This window comes from Bubalus bubalis, chromosome 5, assembly GCF_019923935.1.
Source record: "Bubalus bubalis isolate 160015118507 breed Murrah chromosome 5, NDDB_SH_1, whole genome shotgun sequence".
NCBI classification, from domain to species: Eukaryota; Metazoa; Chordata; class Mammalia; order Artiodactyla; family Bovidae; genus Bubalus; species Bubalus bubalis.
The window spans coordinates 31,026,809-31,043,322 of record NC_059161.1 but is presented as its reverse complement, the minus strand read 5'-3'; the positions used below and the strand labels follow the sequence as shown (position 1 = coordinate 31,043,322).

The window sequence follows — 16,514 nt, the reverse complement described above, 5'->3', positions numbered from 1 at the left end:
CACCATCAATGTGGAAAAAAAATTCCTTCTATGCATAATTTATTCAAATGAGATTTTATTGATGGCCATTAACTCTGTCTCTAGTATTTACCCCCCCAAAATGCTATAAACATCTTTGAAAGTAAAAACAAATAGAAACATCACAAAAATCAACCAGTGATCCTTAAACTGCCACTGGGAGGAGGACCCTCACAGAGCCGTAAACTGATGGCAATTTCTGCTCCTTCCTGAATCCTTCCACCCAGGCAAGGGTTTCCACCTCACTCAGCTGCCCGTCCCGGGCTTAGGCAGAGTGTAAACCCTGTGGTGCTATCTCAGAGGAGGATTTTGTGACCTCAGAACAGCACAACATTCCTGCTCGTTTCCCTTCTCAGCCCCGACAGACCTAAGACACATGTTTAAAATGCAGCTTCCAGGTTCTGGGCAGGAGCCCTGGGCCCTTGGTTTGGGCACAAACTCTACATAAGGACACTCAACTCATAACACAGGGCTTTCTCAGGAGAAAGGGGGCCAGGGGATGGAACTACTGAAAAGAGATTCCCCACCAGGGTCAGAAATTTTTCTGGTGCCCCGAGAATGAACCAAGCCTGACACGGCCAAACACTGCACCATCGTCTTTTATTGAACATCCTAAGGATGCCACACAGTGAACTCACGTGCCACCTATAGGGCTGCCCTGGACTCGGGGCCCCTCAGAAGCATCTTCTCTGAATCACAGATGTCCCAAACTCCTTGAAGTCCGCAGAGGTGACCCACATCTGCTTGAAGCTGCTCAGAGAAGTGACGATGGAGGCACCAATCCACGTGGAGAACCAGCGGTCAGGCGGTGCCGTGATCTTAATGGGGGTCCCCTTGGAGGCCAGCTGTTCCAGCTCCCTCAGAAGCCGGTCGTCCAGCCCCTGGAAGAGCGTGGTGCCGCCGGACAGCACAATCTCCCCGTAGAGGGTTTTCTGGATGTCGGCGTCACATTTGGTGATGCTGCAGGAGACCATCTTGGACAGGCCCGGGTTCTGGATGCCCAGCTTCTCAGGCGAGAACAGGGCCTCGGGCGCCTGGTACAGCTGGTCCCCGATGGGAACGATGTTGCCGTCAGGCAGCTTGTACTCACGGAGGACCTCCTCCGGCCTCCGGCACAGCTCTTTATCCGGCTCCAGGGCCACATAACACAGCTTCTCCTTGATGTCGTCCACCAGGGCTTTGTCCAGCACACACGGGAAGGTCCTCCCGCTGGCCAGCAGCAGCCGGGTGAGCTGCTCTGTGATGTCCCTCCCCGCCACATAGAGCTTAGTGACAGCGTGGGGCAGGGAGTAGCCCTCGAAGATGGGGACAGTGCAGGTGACCCCGTCCCCGCTGTCCACCACCAGGCCTGTGACGCAGGCCGAGGCATAGAGGGCCAGCACGGCCTGGTCCGACAAGTAGAAGGCGGGCACGTTGAAGCTCTCGAACATCACCTCGGCCATCTTCTCCCGGGTCTCCCTGGGGTTCAGCGAGGGCTCTGTCATGAGCACCGGCTGGTCATTGGCCTTGACTCCCAGCTCCCACTCGAACAGGTGCTTCCAGAGCTTCTCCATGTCTTCCCAGCCTGTGATCAGGCCACGCTCGATGGGGTAGTGCAGCTGAAGGACCTCATGCCTGTGCAAGGCCTCTTCCCCCACAAAGTACTTCTTCTGGTTGGCCCCCGTCAAAGGCGTCTTAAACTTGGGGTGTCCCACGATGGAGCTGACAACGTGGCGGGGGCCAATCTCTCCAGACAGTCCTGCCTTGCAAAGCCCGGATCCATTGTCGAAAATCACTGCTGGGCAGTCTAATATGTGCGGGTCAAACATGCCTGCAGCATCCTCGTCTGCGCTCCCCCCAAATAAGCTGGAAGCCCCTCAGGCCACTTTGTGACATACGAGGCTCCTCTAGAAGTTTCGAGGCACAGGATTCCACAGTCTTGGGGTGTCTCCCAGGCAGGGCTAGCAGACAGCCGGTTCCCAAGAACTCTCCATCTCCACCTCGCAGAGCTACTCTCCTCTCAGGAAGCCTGGCTGCTGAGGCCTTTTCAGAGATGACGGCCTATATGTAACAATCCAGCCAAGGTAACGATTGTCCTCGGCCAACATCAGAGGGCCTTTGGGGGTGGGGGCCCAGAGTCTCTGCACACACCTCCCCTGCCCCAACTGGTGAGACTCCGGACAGGAAGGCTAGCCATTCCTGCGGGTCTGCGAGCCGCTGGCCTTAGAGCCGGTGGAGCAGCCCAGCCAGGGCCAGCCCATGAAACTGGTGTCTCTGGCCCTCTGTCTGGCAGGAGCTGCTGTCTGGAGGGTGACAGACACCCACTTTGCTAAAGGGGATGACCAAGCACCTGGCACAGGTCCAGGTGGGAGGGGCAATGCCCAAGGCTCCAATACCACAGGCACTCAGATGTCCTTTTGGAATTCAGACTCTTCCAGGAAGCTCTTGGAGATTTCTCTTTTCTTTGCCCCATGAGCCCTGACCCTGTCTCACAGGGTAGCTGCTAAGCAGAGGCCTCTGGGCCTAATAGCTCTCTCTCCAGGCACATGTGTCCCTGCTCTAGTTTGATGTCAGGGCCCCTCCTTGCCCTCTGCAGCCCCAGAAGCACTGTCACAAACAATATCCAGTGGTCGAGATGTTGGGAACCCAATGACCTGTGAAGACAGATGTCTGAGGTTTCATGGCGGGGCAGCCCTGATCAAAGCCTGGGACATCTCTGTTACTGGTCTGTGACACAGTTGGCCAAGCCCACTGAAGCATGGTCAGAAGTGACCAGGTCATCGAGGCTGGCAAGGCTGCAGGTTTAGCCAAGCCCATGAGGGGCTGGATGGGGGCCACCTGCTCCCAAAGCCCCAAGCTCACACCCTGGGCTGGTTCCAGCTGGGAGAACAATCTGGAAGGGAGCACAGACCTGGGACCCAGGGTTGACTTTTTCTTGACAAGGGTGGAGCCAGTCTTGGTGAACAGGTTGCTGACTTGACATTCTGTCACTTCCACAATCACCACCCCCCTCCCCTCTGCAAGCTCCTTCCCCTTCATGAATGCTCTCTCAGGGGACCACCACCCTTCCAGACCCCCACCTCCATGGGTGGCCCTCTCTATGTGTCTCGCTGACCCTTCTAAGTGAAAGTGAAAGTCGCTCAGTCACTTCCGACTCTTCGTGACCCCATGGACTATACAGTCCGTGGAATTCTCCAGGCCAGAATACAGGAGTGGGTAGCCTTTCCCTTCTCCAGGGGTCTTCCCAACCCAGGGATTGAACCCAGGTCCCCCACATTGCAGGAGGATTCTTTACCAGCTGAGCCATAAAGGAAGCACCTCCCCCCACCGCCACCAGCAAAAAGGGAATAGGTGCTAGTCACGTAGTGTTGATGCACGGTGTGGGTGTGTGCTGTAGACGTATTGTGTAGATCAGCTTTGTGGGCGCCCCAGTGCTGAGCCTGGGAGGGATCAGTAGAGACTTAGTGTCACTGAGATTCTCCCCTGAGGACAGAATCACATGCACGCGGGGTTGATGGTGGGTGGTGCCCTGCCCCCAGCCACACAGCCCAGAACTGTGGGGACCTCAAAGATGCAGGCTCTGACGTTGAGGGAGCCTGTGTGCCTGGAGGCTGCTGGGCTGGGGATGGTCAGAGAATGCAGTGTCTTGGGGATTCTAGCCTGCTTGCGTCACAAAGCCCAGTGCACTCAGGTTCTCAGGCTTTGCTAGAATTTTCCCATTGTTGCCAAACACTCCACGCTGAATCAGGAGTGTGACCTCAAGATTTCTAGATTTTGGCCCTAAAAGTGGCCCACATGGGTGGTGATATAAGCATGATAGGTGCAGAGGTCAAATGTCAAGGCTGAGCTGTGTCCTGGGGGCCCAGGGCTGGCGGGAGTGTGGGCATTTGTGGGGGAACAGAGCCAGGGAGGACAAATGCTCATGAGAGCTTGGACTGACCAGCTGGGTGGTGGTGTTCTGAGGTCACATGACACAGCATGATGCATAGCAATGCACAGGCCAGTGCCCCGGTTCAGATCCACAGACACACACCGCACTGCCCCCACCATCTCCAAAGGCCCAGTGTGCACGATGGCCTGCCTGGCAGGTCCAGGTCCTCCCACCATTGCCAGACCTGTAGTGGGCAGTGCTCCATCCCTCCATCAACCTGCCCATCCCGGACAAACTCAGACCCTGTGAGGCTGTGAAGGCTGGGTTGGCCATCGAGGCCGTGTCTCCAAGAGAAGCTGTCTAAGGAGATCCAGGACCCCGCTTCCTAAATGTTTTCACTCCCCCACCCCGCCCCGCTGGGCTTGAGAGTCAAACAGCCCTCCGCCCTGGATCTGAGACTCTCTCACTCCTGACCACCCATGATGGTCATGACCACTGGGGGCCACATGCCTTGCAGAGTGGACCCCTGCAGTACTCGCCTCTGCATGTGGCTGAAAGGACCACAGCAGGAACTCAGCTCCCCTGTCGCACTCCTGGGTGTGCTATTTCAGCGGTCCCAGGCTCTGGGAAGGTTTCTGTCTCCACCGTTGAAAGTGTCTGACCTGCTGACAGATTGTCCATCACCTGGAGAGAGGCAGGAAGACCCCACTGCCAAGAAGCAGGCTACTCTCTGGGGGGGGTGACACCATGTGGTCACTGGGAAAACCGGTGGGTTTGTGAGCTACGTGATGCTCTGCTGGTTTCAAGCTCCCCTCCGGGCAGAAATTCCAGCTCATGCTGCCCAGGTGCCCAGAAGGCTCCATCCAGCCCTCCTCCCTCCTTCCTGTCTGCCGCCCATCCCTCCAGCCACCTGGTCTGGACGTCAGGGAGGGGCCGTGGGTATCTCAGTGCATGTGTCCTCATGGATGGCCGCAGCTATCTCAGCCCCTTCGGTGGCTGCGATGCTCTGAGCAGTCACTGTGGGGTTGTGTTTGATACTAATCCCAGATGGTGCCCCTCTTCCAGCTCCAGTCAGAAGCCTCTGTCCAGGGCTGCCCTGTCCCCAACCCGTGCCAGCCATGCCTCATAAATCACTTGACTGAGTTTACAGGAGAACCGGCCATGACTCCATCTCCCTCCATGAGGCAAGGCTCACACCATGGTGACTCTGCAGAGCACACTTCCATCATGTGAAGGAAAGCTTGGTCTGGTTTCTGCCCCAGTGGTCACACCCAGCAGCATCCCCCCAGCCCCCACATGGCCCATGCCCTCAATGGGAGTTGGATGGCAACTGGGCAGCCTTGGGCAGTTGCCAGGCATTAGACCTTGGGAATGGCTAACCCTGGATCTGCTGGGCACCCTGCTGCTCACTGCTCTGGCTACTGAGCCTAGGCCAGCTGAGCCCTGGGCCAGGGCTCCGTCTGTCCTGCCATCCCTCATTCCTTCTGCCACCAGTGCCCAGAGTCTTAGCCAATTAGTGACCAGCAGACTGAGCTCATTAGAGCTGGCTGACATCTGGTGGCCAGACCCTGCTTGCTGAAGGTCTGGACCAGGGTCAGCTGCCAGCCTGAAGGAACAGGAGGACTCTGTAGATGGCAAGACAGTCACTGCTTATGCAAGAAAGAGAATGGTGGATGTGTTGGAGGGAGCTTGTGGGAGTACAGCCCCCTGCCCAAGGATGACTTCTCTTCCACTGCTCTGTCCCAGGCATTCCCAGAGGAGCCCAGAGACCCAGGCACTCTTCCTGGGAGACTAGTCCCTTTGAATCTCTTAGATGGAAATTATATCACCTATCCACCCATCCAGGTTTCTATCCACCATCCATCCATCCATCTATCCACCCACCCACCCATCCATCCATTCACCCACTCACCTACCCATTCATCCATTTATCCATCCATCTACCCACTCACCCACCCATTCATCCAATTCACCATCTACTCTTCCATCCATCTATCCATTCACCTACCCCATCCACCATCCATCTACCCACCAACCCTTTCACCCACCCACACACTCATTCACCAACTCCGTCCGTTCATCCACCCAGTCTCCTGCTTAATTATCTTCCCTTCTCCCCTCCCTCCTGCCCTCCCACCCACCTTCCCTTTCTTAGTAGTTGAGCTGTGCATCCAGTCTTGCTGTCCACCTCCTTTCTTGGTGACCTTTGAGCTTCAGCATGGCACCCAGGAGTCCTATCTGCTCTATTGTTCTCTTCAAGCCAGCTGGGAAAGGAGCAACACCCTAGATCACTCCTCTCTCAGACTCCCATGAGGCTGGCTCATTAACCTGGACTGGATGTCAGTCACATGACACTAGTGAAAGCCAGTGTTGGTGGGGCATAAGAAGGAACTGGCACCGAGCTGACATGCTCTGAGGACCCTAAAGCAGCCTTCGGCGGGGCTGTCCACGGCTCAGCATGGCTTAGTGGAGACCCCACTAAGTGTCAAGTGAGGCAGATCTGTTTAGGGGAGAGGAAGTCTGGGGCCAGACCACCAATTACCCCCACCACTGCTTTTTGTCCCTGGGTCAGGAAGATCCCCTGGAGAGGGAAATGGCAACCCACTCTCTCCAGTGTTTTGCCTGGGAAAGCCCATGGACGGAGAAGCCTGGTAGGCTACAGTCCATGGGGTTGCAAACAGTCGGACACGACTGAGTGACTAACTCTTTCTGCTTTTTGCCCTTCACTTTTATGGAACCCTGGTCCTGAGCATTTAAAATTTTTTTTAAATCTTGAAATGGGATGGATGGTTAGGTAGATGATGGATAGGTGGGTGGGTGGAGGGATGGATGGATGGACAGAAATTTTGGGAAACACAAGAAAAGCATTGCAAAGCAGAGTTTAAGTACAAGTGACCCCACTTTGCTCATATCTTAGAATGCTCCTTGGGATTTTTCTATTTCAAAATCCAAGGAGGATGAGCTGTATCTATGTCCGACTGCCCTCTTTCTCACATAATGCCTTGTCTGACTGTCCTGTGGGGTCCGTATCCTCCGCATCCTGCCAGTGTGCTGGAGTTCTCGCAGAGCTGCTTCTGTGGGGTCCGTGCTTCCCCGCTGGGACCCGTAGGCTTCCGTCCCTCCCACCCTGCCTGCCTCACTTTCCCTGGCCACAACTGCTCAGGCCAACCCAGCAGCTTTCATCAGAGCCCTGGGGAGGGGCCAAGCAGAGCCCCCACATCCGGAGCCCATGAAAGGCTCTTGGGTGGTGGGGTTTCTCTCGTATTTCAGGAGCTCTTGGTCATGCGTTGAACTAGGGGTGCTGTTGGCTCAGGAGCCAAGCGCCCCAGGGCTATGGGAGAATATCTGAGATTGATCACTCATCACCAGTCATAGTGAGACCTTGTGGGTGTGTCCACAGCTCCAAGGGCAAGGGCTTTCCTCATTCATCACTCATCTAGGTAGAGGTGGGCAGTGGTGATGGGAGAATGTGGAGGGACCTCAGACTTCACCTGGGGCAGCTCCCCTCCCCTTCTAGGTGGGGTCTCCAGAACACCTGCCCCCCGCCAGGGCAGAGCCAGCAGCAGGCTCCCTGAGGGTCAGAACCGGCCTCCAGACTCTTCAGTGGAGGTCAGCCTGGTCAGATCCCCCACAGAGGCGCCTTATGTGACCACAGTCTCCTGCTGGTGCTCCTGGCCCAGCACCATCATCATTTCTCCGGAGGCTCCAAGGGGCCAGGTAGTCTGGGGTCCCCACCTGGAAGACAGGCAAGACCCTGGGACTTCAGCCACCGCTAGTTGCAGGAGCAGGAGGTGGCAGGGGAGAACTGCTCTGGCTGCTGGCCTCCTGCACCCTAGTCCCCCTACCCTGCACTCCAACCCTGGCCCCCGACATCTGCACTTCTCCCACTCTCCTTTCTAATCTTCTCCCTACTCAACCCCATTGTCACCTCCTGTTTGCTGCTGTGACAGGTCCCTTATCATGTCCTTCCAAAGTAACAACTGGCCTCTTCATGTAGATGGGAGTGTTGGGTGGAGAGTTTACCATCTGGCTGCATTATCTCCACATTTACTCTGAGCATGGTGGAGACCTGTGGCTGGCGGGCAGTGAACCTTGGGTCGCACTGTGACCAGCTGGCCCATCTAGCCTTGTAAGTGTCTAGACTGCTGATGCCCTGAAACCAATCACAGCCTCAGAGGACATGTACCTCTGTGGCCAGCAGGAGGGGACCAGTCCCCACCTGGCAGGAGACACAGAGAGGCTGGAACTCCAAGACTGAGGTTTTAGGGACCAAGGTTCTGGATCCAGCAGGACAGCACCCCTCTACAGCAGATCCAGGGCTCTTCAAGGAACCCACGGATCTCAGCAGATCTGGAAGGCAACCTTTCCTGATAGGGGTCTCAGTTGCGTGTTGGCCATCCGAAATGCTGAGTGGCCCAAGCCCACATCTCAGGAGTGTGGACACGGGTTTGCTGGCCTTCCTGGCGTAGACCAGGGTGGTCCAGAGACCCAGCACTGCCACCTGGGCAGGGTAAGGGCGGGGGAGCTGTGCTGTCCTCACAGCTCGGCGGTCATGACTGAATACCCCAGGCTGGACAGCTCCCACAGCAGACATCTACTCCTCACAGCCTGGAGGTTGGACGTCCAAGATCTTGGGGTCCAAGACCCCAAGAAGGGTCCAGCTTCCCGGGCTCCTGCTGTATCTCCACGGGACCGAGAAGGCTGACTCTGGGGTCTCTTCCTGTTCTTCTAAGGGCGCTAATCCATCCTGGGTCCCCACCTTCTTGACCTTACCTCACCCTAACTGCCTCCCAAAGGCTCCGCCTCCAAATACCATTGCACTAGGAGTCAGAGCTTCCACATAGGCACTGGGGGGACACATTAAGCCAATAGTAGGGGCCGTCCTGTCCACAGAAGGGAGCAGGAGTGTTGCTATGTGGGCAAGGTCACTGGGGCCTAAGCCATCAGCGACTCAGCCCTCACAGCCTTCTGGCAGGTTCACCTCACTACAGGGCAGGTCGGAGTTGCCTCCATCCTGGACAGAGGAGGGTGAGAGAGAGGCCTGGATGTGCTGAGATGAAGGAGTCTCTGCCCAGGAGGCCAGAGGGGAGAGGGGAAGAGGGAGGAGGAGGCAGTCAGAGAGGAGGACAGCAGTAGAGGGGGCTGGGGCAGCCAGGAGGCTCACCCACTTCCAGAGGAACCACAGACAGGCTTTCAGGCAGAGCAGTCCCCTCTCCTCCTGGACTTGGAAACCTCAAGACCCCAACGTGTCCCCTTCCAGATAATGCATATGCTTGGAGGGGGCCATGGTCCTGCAACCATTAGAAGCAGCAGAGGTGAGCAGACCAGAGGTAGCCCTGGAACCAGCCTCTGGTCGGCTTGGCAAGCCCAAGAGGCTCCTTCGGCTGGGGTAGGAGAGTGATGGCCTCGTCGTGTGCACTGTTCCTTTTGCTTTTATTCTTTTGGCTTTGCTCCAAAGGTAACAGGCCACTGATGGAAGCATTGAGGCGACAGACATTGTAAAGTGACAGAGGAAGACCCCTCTTCACATTCCCCCCCAAGATGTGAAGTGATGATGTGTGTGCTCAGTCATAGCTGAATCTTTGCAACCCCATGGACTGTAACCCGCCAGGCTCTTCTGTCCATGGAATTTCCTGCAGTGGAAATATACTGGAGTGGGTTGCCAATTCCTTCCCCATCCAGGGATTGAATCCACGTCTCCTGCATCTCCTGAACTGGCAGGCTGATTCTTTATTGCTGAGCCCCCTGGGAAGGACCCACCCCTGCCAATCCAGGTGCTTCTCCAAATGTGGCTACAGTCACTGCTAGGTCAAAATCTTCCAGATGCTCTCCAGGCACAAGTGCACCTGGAAACACCCAGAAACAGGCTTTTTCTGCAAAACAGATGCCACCACACACACCATTCTGCCCTCCCCAGGGAGTGTTGTGCCCTTGTCCCCAAGCCTGAGGAGCATGGCCTTGACCTTCTCAGTGCTGCTTAGTGACCTGTCATCCGACTGACCGAATTCCTCCAAACGATCTCTAACGAGGCTTTCCCATTTACGAGTTTTTCAGATATTGACATTTTTCAGATTTTAAAAAAAACTATCACAAATGAAGTCTCAGTCGTTCCCCACATACTCCTCTCCATCCCCGTGGTGTGGTCGAGGATTGGACGCTAACTTGGAACCACACAGGGAAGACTGCACGTGTTTACAATGTGGGGGGGGAGCTGCCAGGGTCGGAAGCCCCGTTTTTTAGATTTAATTTTTATTTTCTGTTGGAATAGAGTTGATTTACCATGTTGTGTTAGTTTCGGGTGTACAGCACAGTGATTCGGTTACACATGTACATACATTCTTTTCCACTGTAGGTTATTACAGAATATTGAATAGGGTTCTCTGTGCTCTAAAGCAGGTCCTTGATGATTATCTATTTTATATATAGTAGTGTGTCTATGCTAATCCCAAACACCTGGTTTATCCCCCCACCTATCCCAAATGGTAACCATAAGTTTGTTTGCTGGGTCTGTGAGTCTGTTTATGTTTTGTAAATAAGTTCATTCATATCATATTTTTAGATTCCACATATAAGAGAAGGCAATGGCACCCCACTCCAGTACTGTTGCCTGGAAAATCCCATGGATGGAGGAGCCTGGAAGGCCGCAGTCCATGGGTCGCTGAGGGTTGGACACGACTGAACGACTTCACTTTCACTTTTCACTTTCATGCATTGGAGAAGGAAATGGCAACCCACTCCAGTGTTCTTGCCTGGAGAATCCCAGGGACGGGGGAGCCTGGTGGGCTGCCGTCTATGGGGTCACACAGAGTCGGATACGACTGAAGCGACTTAGCAGCAGCAGTAGCAGCAGCATAAGGGATGTCATTCGGTATTTGTCTTTCTCTGACTGATTGACTTCACTTAGTGTGACAATGTCTAGGTCCTTCCATGTTGCTGCAAAGCATATTATTTCATTCTTTTCAATGGCTGAGTAATATTCCATTGTGTATATACCACATCTTCTTTAACCATTCATTCAGCTCTTGATGGGCATTTGGGAAAAGACTCAAACCAATAAAATTAGAAATGAAAAAAAAGTTACAACTGACACCACAGAAATACAAAGGCTCATAAGACACTACTACTACTGCAGCAATTCTGTGTCAATACAATGAACCACCTAGAAGAAAAGGACAAGTCCTGAGGCACCATTTTTGAAGGACAACGGTGCGAGTCCTAAAGCGTCGCTCTCCTGTCTAGGTGCTGTAAAGCTGCCACGTGGAAAATCAGAGGCAGGGGCATGGTTAGACCGGCAGCTCCTGCCATGCAGTCTCCTGGAGCTGCAGGGACAAAGGGCCACACCCGAAGGCCTTTCACAACAGACGGGTCTTGCCTCGCAGCTCCAGGGGCTGGAATCTGGGCGTGGCTCACCCGGAGCCATGGCTTGGGCCCTCATCACATGGCCATTCAGCCACCGGCAAGGCTGTGGTCACATCTGAACGGTGGATGGGGAGGTGAGAAGGGCTCCAGCTCCCAGTTCACCATGTAGTCGTCAGCGGGCCTCAGACTATCACCTGGGCCCCCTCCCAAGAAGCCTCATGACACATCAGCTGGCTTCTCTTAGTGAAGCAGTTGGGGGTGGGCACCCAGGACGGAATCATCCTCTTTAAGCTGATCTCGGGATAATGTCTCATCACGACCCCTGCTGTTCCTATTGGTCAGAGTGAGTCAGCCCAGGGCAGAGCAAGGAGGGGTGCCTGGAGAAGGGGTCATTGAGGGCCATCTTGGAGGCTGCCGTCCTGGGCATCGACCAGAGCACCAGGACTGGAGGGAAGGTCACCAGCTGCCAGTGCAGACCCACTCAGCTCAGCAGAGATGCTGCCTTCTGCTGGCCACTCAGGGCACTAATGAAGTTTAATGGAAAACAGTGCATGGCTGTTTTGGGAGAGCGGGGGACACAGGTCAACCAGCAGGAACACCCCAGCTGGGCACAGCCTCTTCTGGACCCTTCCCTGGCAGCATAGCTTATGTAAAACACTGACACGGCTGCTTCTTGTTGCTTCAGAATGCTCCTTCCTGATCTAGGACATCCTGCGAGACCTAGGGTGACATCTTTCCCTCCACACCCCACCCCACCCCCTGCTTCCTGACCCTGGAGTCTCTGAGCTGCCTGGCACCCCCTCTCCCACGTGGCCCTCAGACAAGGGGTCTCTCGCCCCCTGCCGGTGCCCTGCTGGAACCACCAATAGAGAGATCTGGGGCGGTGGGGGTGGCGGTGGGGGTGGCGGGGGCGGGGCCGGGGCGCGGGAACAAAGGAGGCTTGTTAGCTTCATGCAAGCAGGACACCAGGGGGGAGAAAAAAAAAAAATCAATGTTTGCTAAATAGGGGGAAAAAAATCACCCTGACTCAGTGGGGACAAGGTTTATTTTCAAGTGTATTAAAGTGATTACCCAGAGGAAAAGCAGAGCAAATGAACAAGTGTGCAGAGTGGTGAGTCGCTAGTTTTCCCGAAGAGCTCGGAAGAGCAGGCTCTGTGCGCGCCCCGCCAGCCGGACACAGCCAAGCTTTCGGTTTTAAATAGTTTATAACATTTCAGAGGCAGCGTCTAAGTGGGGGCCGTCCCTGGAGAGGCCCGGCAGACCTCTGCATTTAGCCAGTGATAAATAACCCGGAGCGCACAGGGCCCGGAAGGATCCCAGATTTAATTCAAATAATTTAAAATCTAATGTTGAAAGAGCTCTTTGCATTCATGGGCCGTGCGCATTTCCAGCTGGAGAAAGAAAAGGCTTTGTGTTCCGGGTGGGGGCAGGGTGACAGGCTGGAGCCCGAAGTTTGGGACTAACCTTTTTACCATGTGCTGCTTCCAGCCCTCTCACCAGCATTTTTCATACTATAAGTGGCATCGGTGCTGAAGCCAGACAAGGGGGGAGCACGATTTATCCTCTCCTGGAGTTTTGACTCCAGGTGAAAGGATTTTTGTCCACGGCGAGGTTGCTTCCTCACAAGCCCCTTCTCTGACGATGCTCGTCCCTCCCCACAGCTCAGATTTCTAGATGGAAGCATCCTGATGCACACGCGGTCCCCCACGCCACCCCTGAGAATCTTCTGGGGCCCCATAGCATGGTCCCTGTCATGGTAGGAGGCTGAGGCCCATCTGAGGAGGGAGCCCCCATTCCGCATCACCCCCATCCGGCCTCATCCACACATCAGGAAGACAGCCAGGGCCACCAGGAGATGATCCCAAGAGACTGGATGGGTGGCTGAGACTGGCCAGAGAATCCAGGCTCAGTTCTGAAGGATGTGCAAACACTGCATTGTGTCAGTGTCGGCCCAAGATTCAAGGCCACCCAGAGCCTCAGAATATGACTGTTTGGAAACAGGCTCTCCGCAGAAGCAGTCAGATCATCTTGGGTTAGAATGGACCAGAATTCCAATGACTGATGTCCCAGGAAGAAGGAAAACCAGAGACACACAGGGAGAGACGCATGATCACCGAAGCAGGGGTGACATGTCTACAAGCTGAGGTCTGTGGCCCCACCAGATGCTAGGAAAAGCCTGAGGCAGGTAGTCCCTCAGAGCCCCCAGAAGTACCCAGCCCTGACCACAGCTGGATTCAGAATTCCAGCCTCCAGACTGTGAGAGAGCAGATTTCTGTTATTTTAAGCCCCTGCCCCCACATTTTGGTGTTTTGTTACAACATCGGGGGAAGATTCACAGGATGACGTCAGAGGTCTGAGTTGTGTAGCATTGTGTAGTTACAACACGGCTCCGTCTGTTGGCGTTACATAAACACAGGTGCCAATGCAGGAGACGCAAGAGATGCTGGTTCGATACCTAGGTCGGGAAGATCCCCTGGAGGAGGAAATGGCAACCCACTCCAGTATTCTTGCCTGGGAAATCCTGTGGACAGAGAACCTGGAGGACTACAGTCCAAGGGGTCGCATGGAATCGAACATGACTGAGCACACAAACACAGGTGTCATGACTGGTGACAAAAAGCATCCCATACGTAAGCTACAATCTTTCCAGGAGCTGTTTGGAAGTGGCTGCAGGTGCCCAGAGCCAATGGACACACTTCTCAGCAGCTTTCCCACAGTCTCAGAATGTCATGGGGACAAAACACTCACCAGCTTGCCTTTCTAAAATGACCCATTTCCCCAGTCCTGACTTACCTTTCTTTTTCTTTTTAAGAGAATCTATGGGACCTTCTCTTAAAAGGTACCCAAAAGGCATCCTCTCCTGTCAGAATTCATCTCTGGCTTGGGTGGTAGAGGCCCTGGAGCATCTTGGAGGCACTCTCAGGAGAGGGAGATGGTCCCCCCAACCCATCTCAGTCCCACGTCACATCTCACTGTCTCCCAGGAGTGTCAGACTCTAGGCAACCAGCCACACAGATCTAGGCTGCCAGGGGCTCAGACAAGATTTTTGTAGAAATAAACATTATGGGCCCATCAAGAGGGAGACCCTGGCTGTTTCCTGTGCTCTAGCTCTCATTGTGGCGGCGTCCATGGCAGCCCTGGCAGATGCAGGAGCAATGGCAGTGACTGATATAGTTCGCCAGGTGGGTGAAGGTTGCCGAATGGTCCCCTGGCTACACATGTGGGGTTTGACAGCTTGCCCAACCAGCTGGTGAATAAGTCAGTCAGCCAGGGCTTCTGCTTCAACATCCTGTGCATGGGAGAGACAGGTTTGGGCAAGTCCACCCTCATGGACACCCTGTTCAACACCAAGGTCAGGGGGGAGCCAGCCACACACACACGGCCGGGTGTCCAGCTCCGGTCCAATACCTATAACCTTCAAGAGAGCAACATGGGGCTAAAGCTGACAATTGTTAACACAGTGGGCTTCGGGGACCAGATCAACAAGGAGGACAGCTATGAGTCCATCGTGGAATTCATCGATGCCCAGTTTGAGGCCTACCTGTAGGAGGAGCTGAGGATCTGCAGGGTACTGAACACCTACCATGACTCTTGCATCCATGCCTGCTTGTACTTCATCGTCCCCTTGGGTCATTCCTTGAAGTCTCTGGACTGAGTGACTATGAAGAAGCTGGACAGTAAGGGGAACATCATCCCCGTCATCATCAAATCAGATGCCATTTCTAAGAGTGAGCTAACCAAGTTCAAAATCAAAATCACCAGCAAGCTTGTCAGCAATGGAATCCAGATCTACCAGTTCCCTACAGATGACAAGTCAGCAGCAGAGATCAACAGAACCGTGAATGCCCACCTGCCATTTGCTGTCATGGGCAGCACGAAAGAATGGAAGATAGGTAAGAAGATGATGAAAGTGTGGCGGTATCCCTGGGGCATGGTGCACGTTGAAAATGAAGCCCACTGTGACTTTGTGAAGTTGCAGGATATGCCGATCTGAGGCAACATGGAGGATCTCCAGGAGCAGACCCCCGGCCCACACTGTGAGCTGTACCGCGGCTGTAAGCTGGAGGACATGGGCTTCAAGGACACCGACCCTGACAGCAAACCGTTCAGTTTATAGGAGACGTATGAGGCCAAAAGGAATGCGTTGCTAGAGGAGCTCCAAAAAAAAAGAAGAGATAAGAAAGATTTTCGTCCAGAGAGTCAAAGAGAAAGAAGCTGAACTTAATAAGGCAGAGACAGAGCTGCATTAGAAGCTTGACCATCTGAAGAAACTACACCAGGGTGAGAAGAAGAAGCTGGAGGATAAAAAGAAATCCCTGGATGACAAAGTGGACGCTTTCAAACAGAGGAAAATGGCAGCTGAGCTGCTCCAGTTCCAGGGCTCCCAGGTTGGAGGCTCACAGACTCTGAAAAGAGACAAAGAGAAGAAAAACTTTTAATAATCTTGTCTTCAGCAGCTACACTAAGTCTAAAGGAGAAGACTACCATTATAGAAGAGTTAGGGTTCCATATTGTCTCAAACCAGAAACCAACCAACACCTTCTCCCTCCAAATTGTGCACGCATGCACGTGTGCATGCACACACACACACACACACACTCTTAACAAGTGTTCATGTGTCCAGGCAAGAAGCTCTCTCCCAACTTACATGGGATTTTAAATGGAAGTGACTTATCCTAATCTAACAAGGCAGGGAAAGATCCATCCGAGCTGGAGAATGGACCCAATGTAACCTCAGAGAGACAACTGCAGGATGACTCACCCAAGTGTAAGTGACTGAGGCAGGAGCGCTCAGCTGTGGGTGTGAAAGTATTGCTTGCAAGTTTTTCATGTGAGTTTTCTGTTTTTCCTTTCAAACACCAATTCTCCAGTTCAATGGGTTGATTGTCTACAGCCACTACTAAACATTTCTAAATATGGATGAGAAAGTCAAGCAACATTCATATCTTCTTCAGCATTCACAGACTTTCTGCAGACCCCTCCAGCAAGTGGGGTGAGTGGATCTACTGACATTCAGGTGGAGAAAGGAAAGAAGAGATGAGGAAAGGAGAGATGGGGGAGTTTAAGCTTAGTGAGAGCAAAATTACTCCATTCAGCCTTCCAAGGCCAGTTGGGGTTTTGGGAGAGGTTTCTGCTCAATGTGGGACCTGGAGGCAGAGCTTTGATGTTGATGAATCTGCCCTGAATTCATTGGTTTAACTTGCATTGAAATACCATTTGAGTGTGCCCATCCCCATATAGCCCTACAACCATTGCCATTCTACTGTCCCGTGTCTCTTGAGAGAGC

The 16,514-nt window shown here is 53.9% G+C and overlaps 1 protein-coding gene and 1 pseudogene across 1 annotated transcript; one reads left to right on the top strand and one right to left on the bottom strand.

Annotated features, from left to right (window-relative positions):
- Window positions 1-621: 621 nt before the first annotated feature.
- Window positions 622-2,208, bottom strand: ACTRT2 (actin related protein T2). Its single transcript, XM_006042681.4, has one exon. The coding sequence runs from the start codon at window positions 1,824-1,826 to the stop codon at window positions 693-695; it is 1,134 nt and encodes a 377-aa protein (XP_006042743.1). The 5' UTR covers window positions 1,827-2,208; the 3' UTR covers window positions 622-692.
- Window positions 2,209-14,382: 12,174 nt separating this feature from the next.
- LOC102395330 lies at window positions 14,383-16,271 on the top strand (annotated as a pseudogene).
- The last annotated feature ends 243 nt before the right edge of the window (window positions 16,272-16,514 follow it).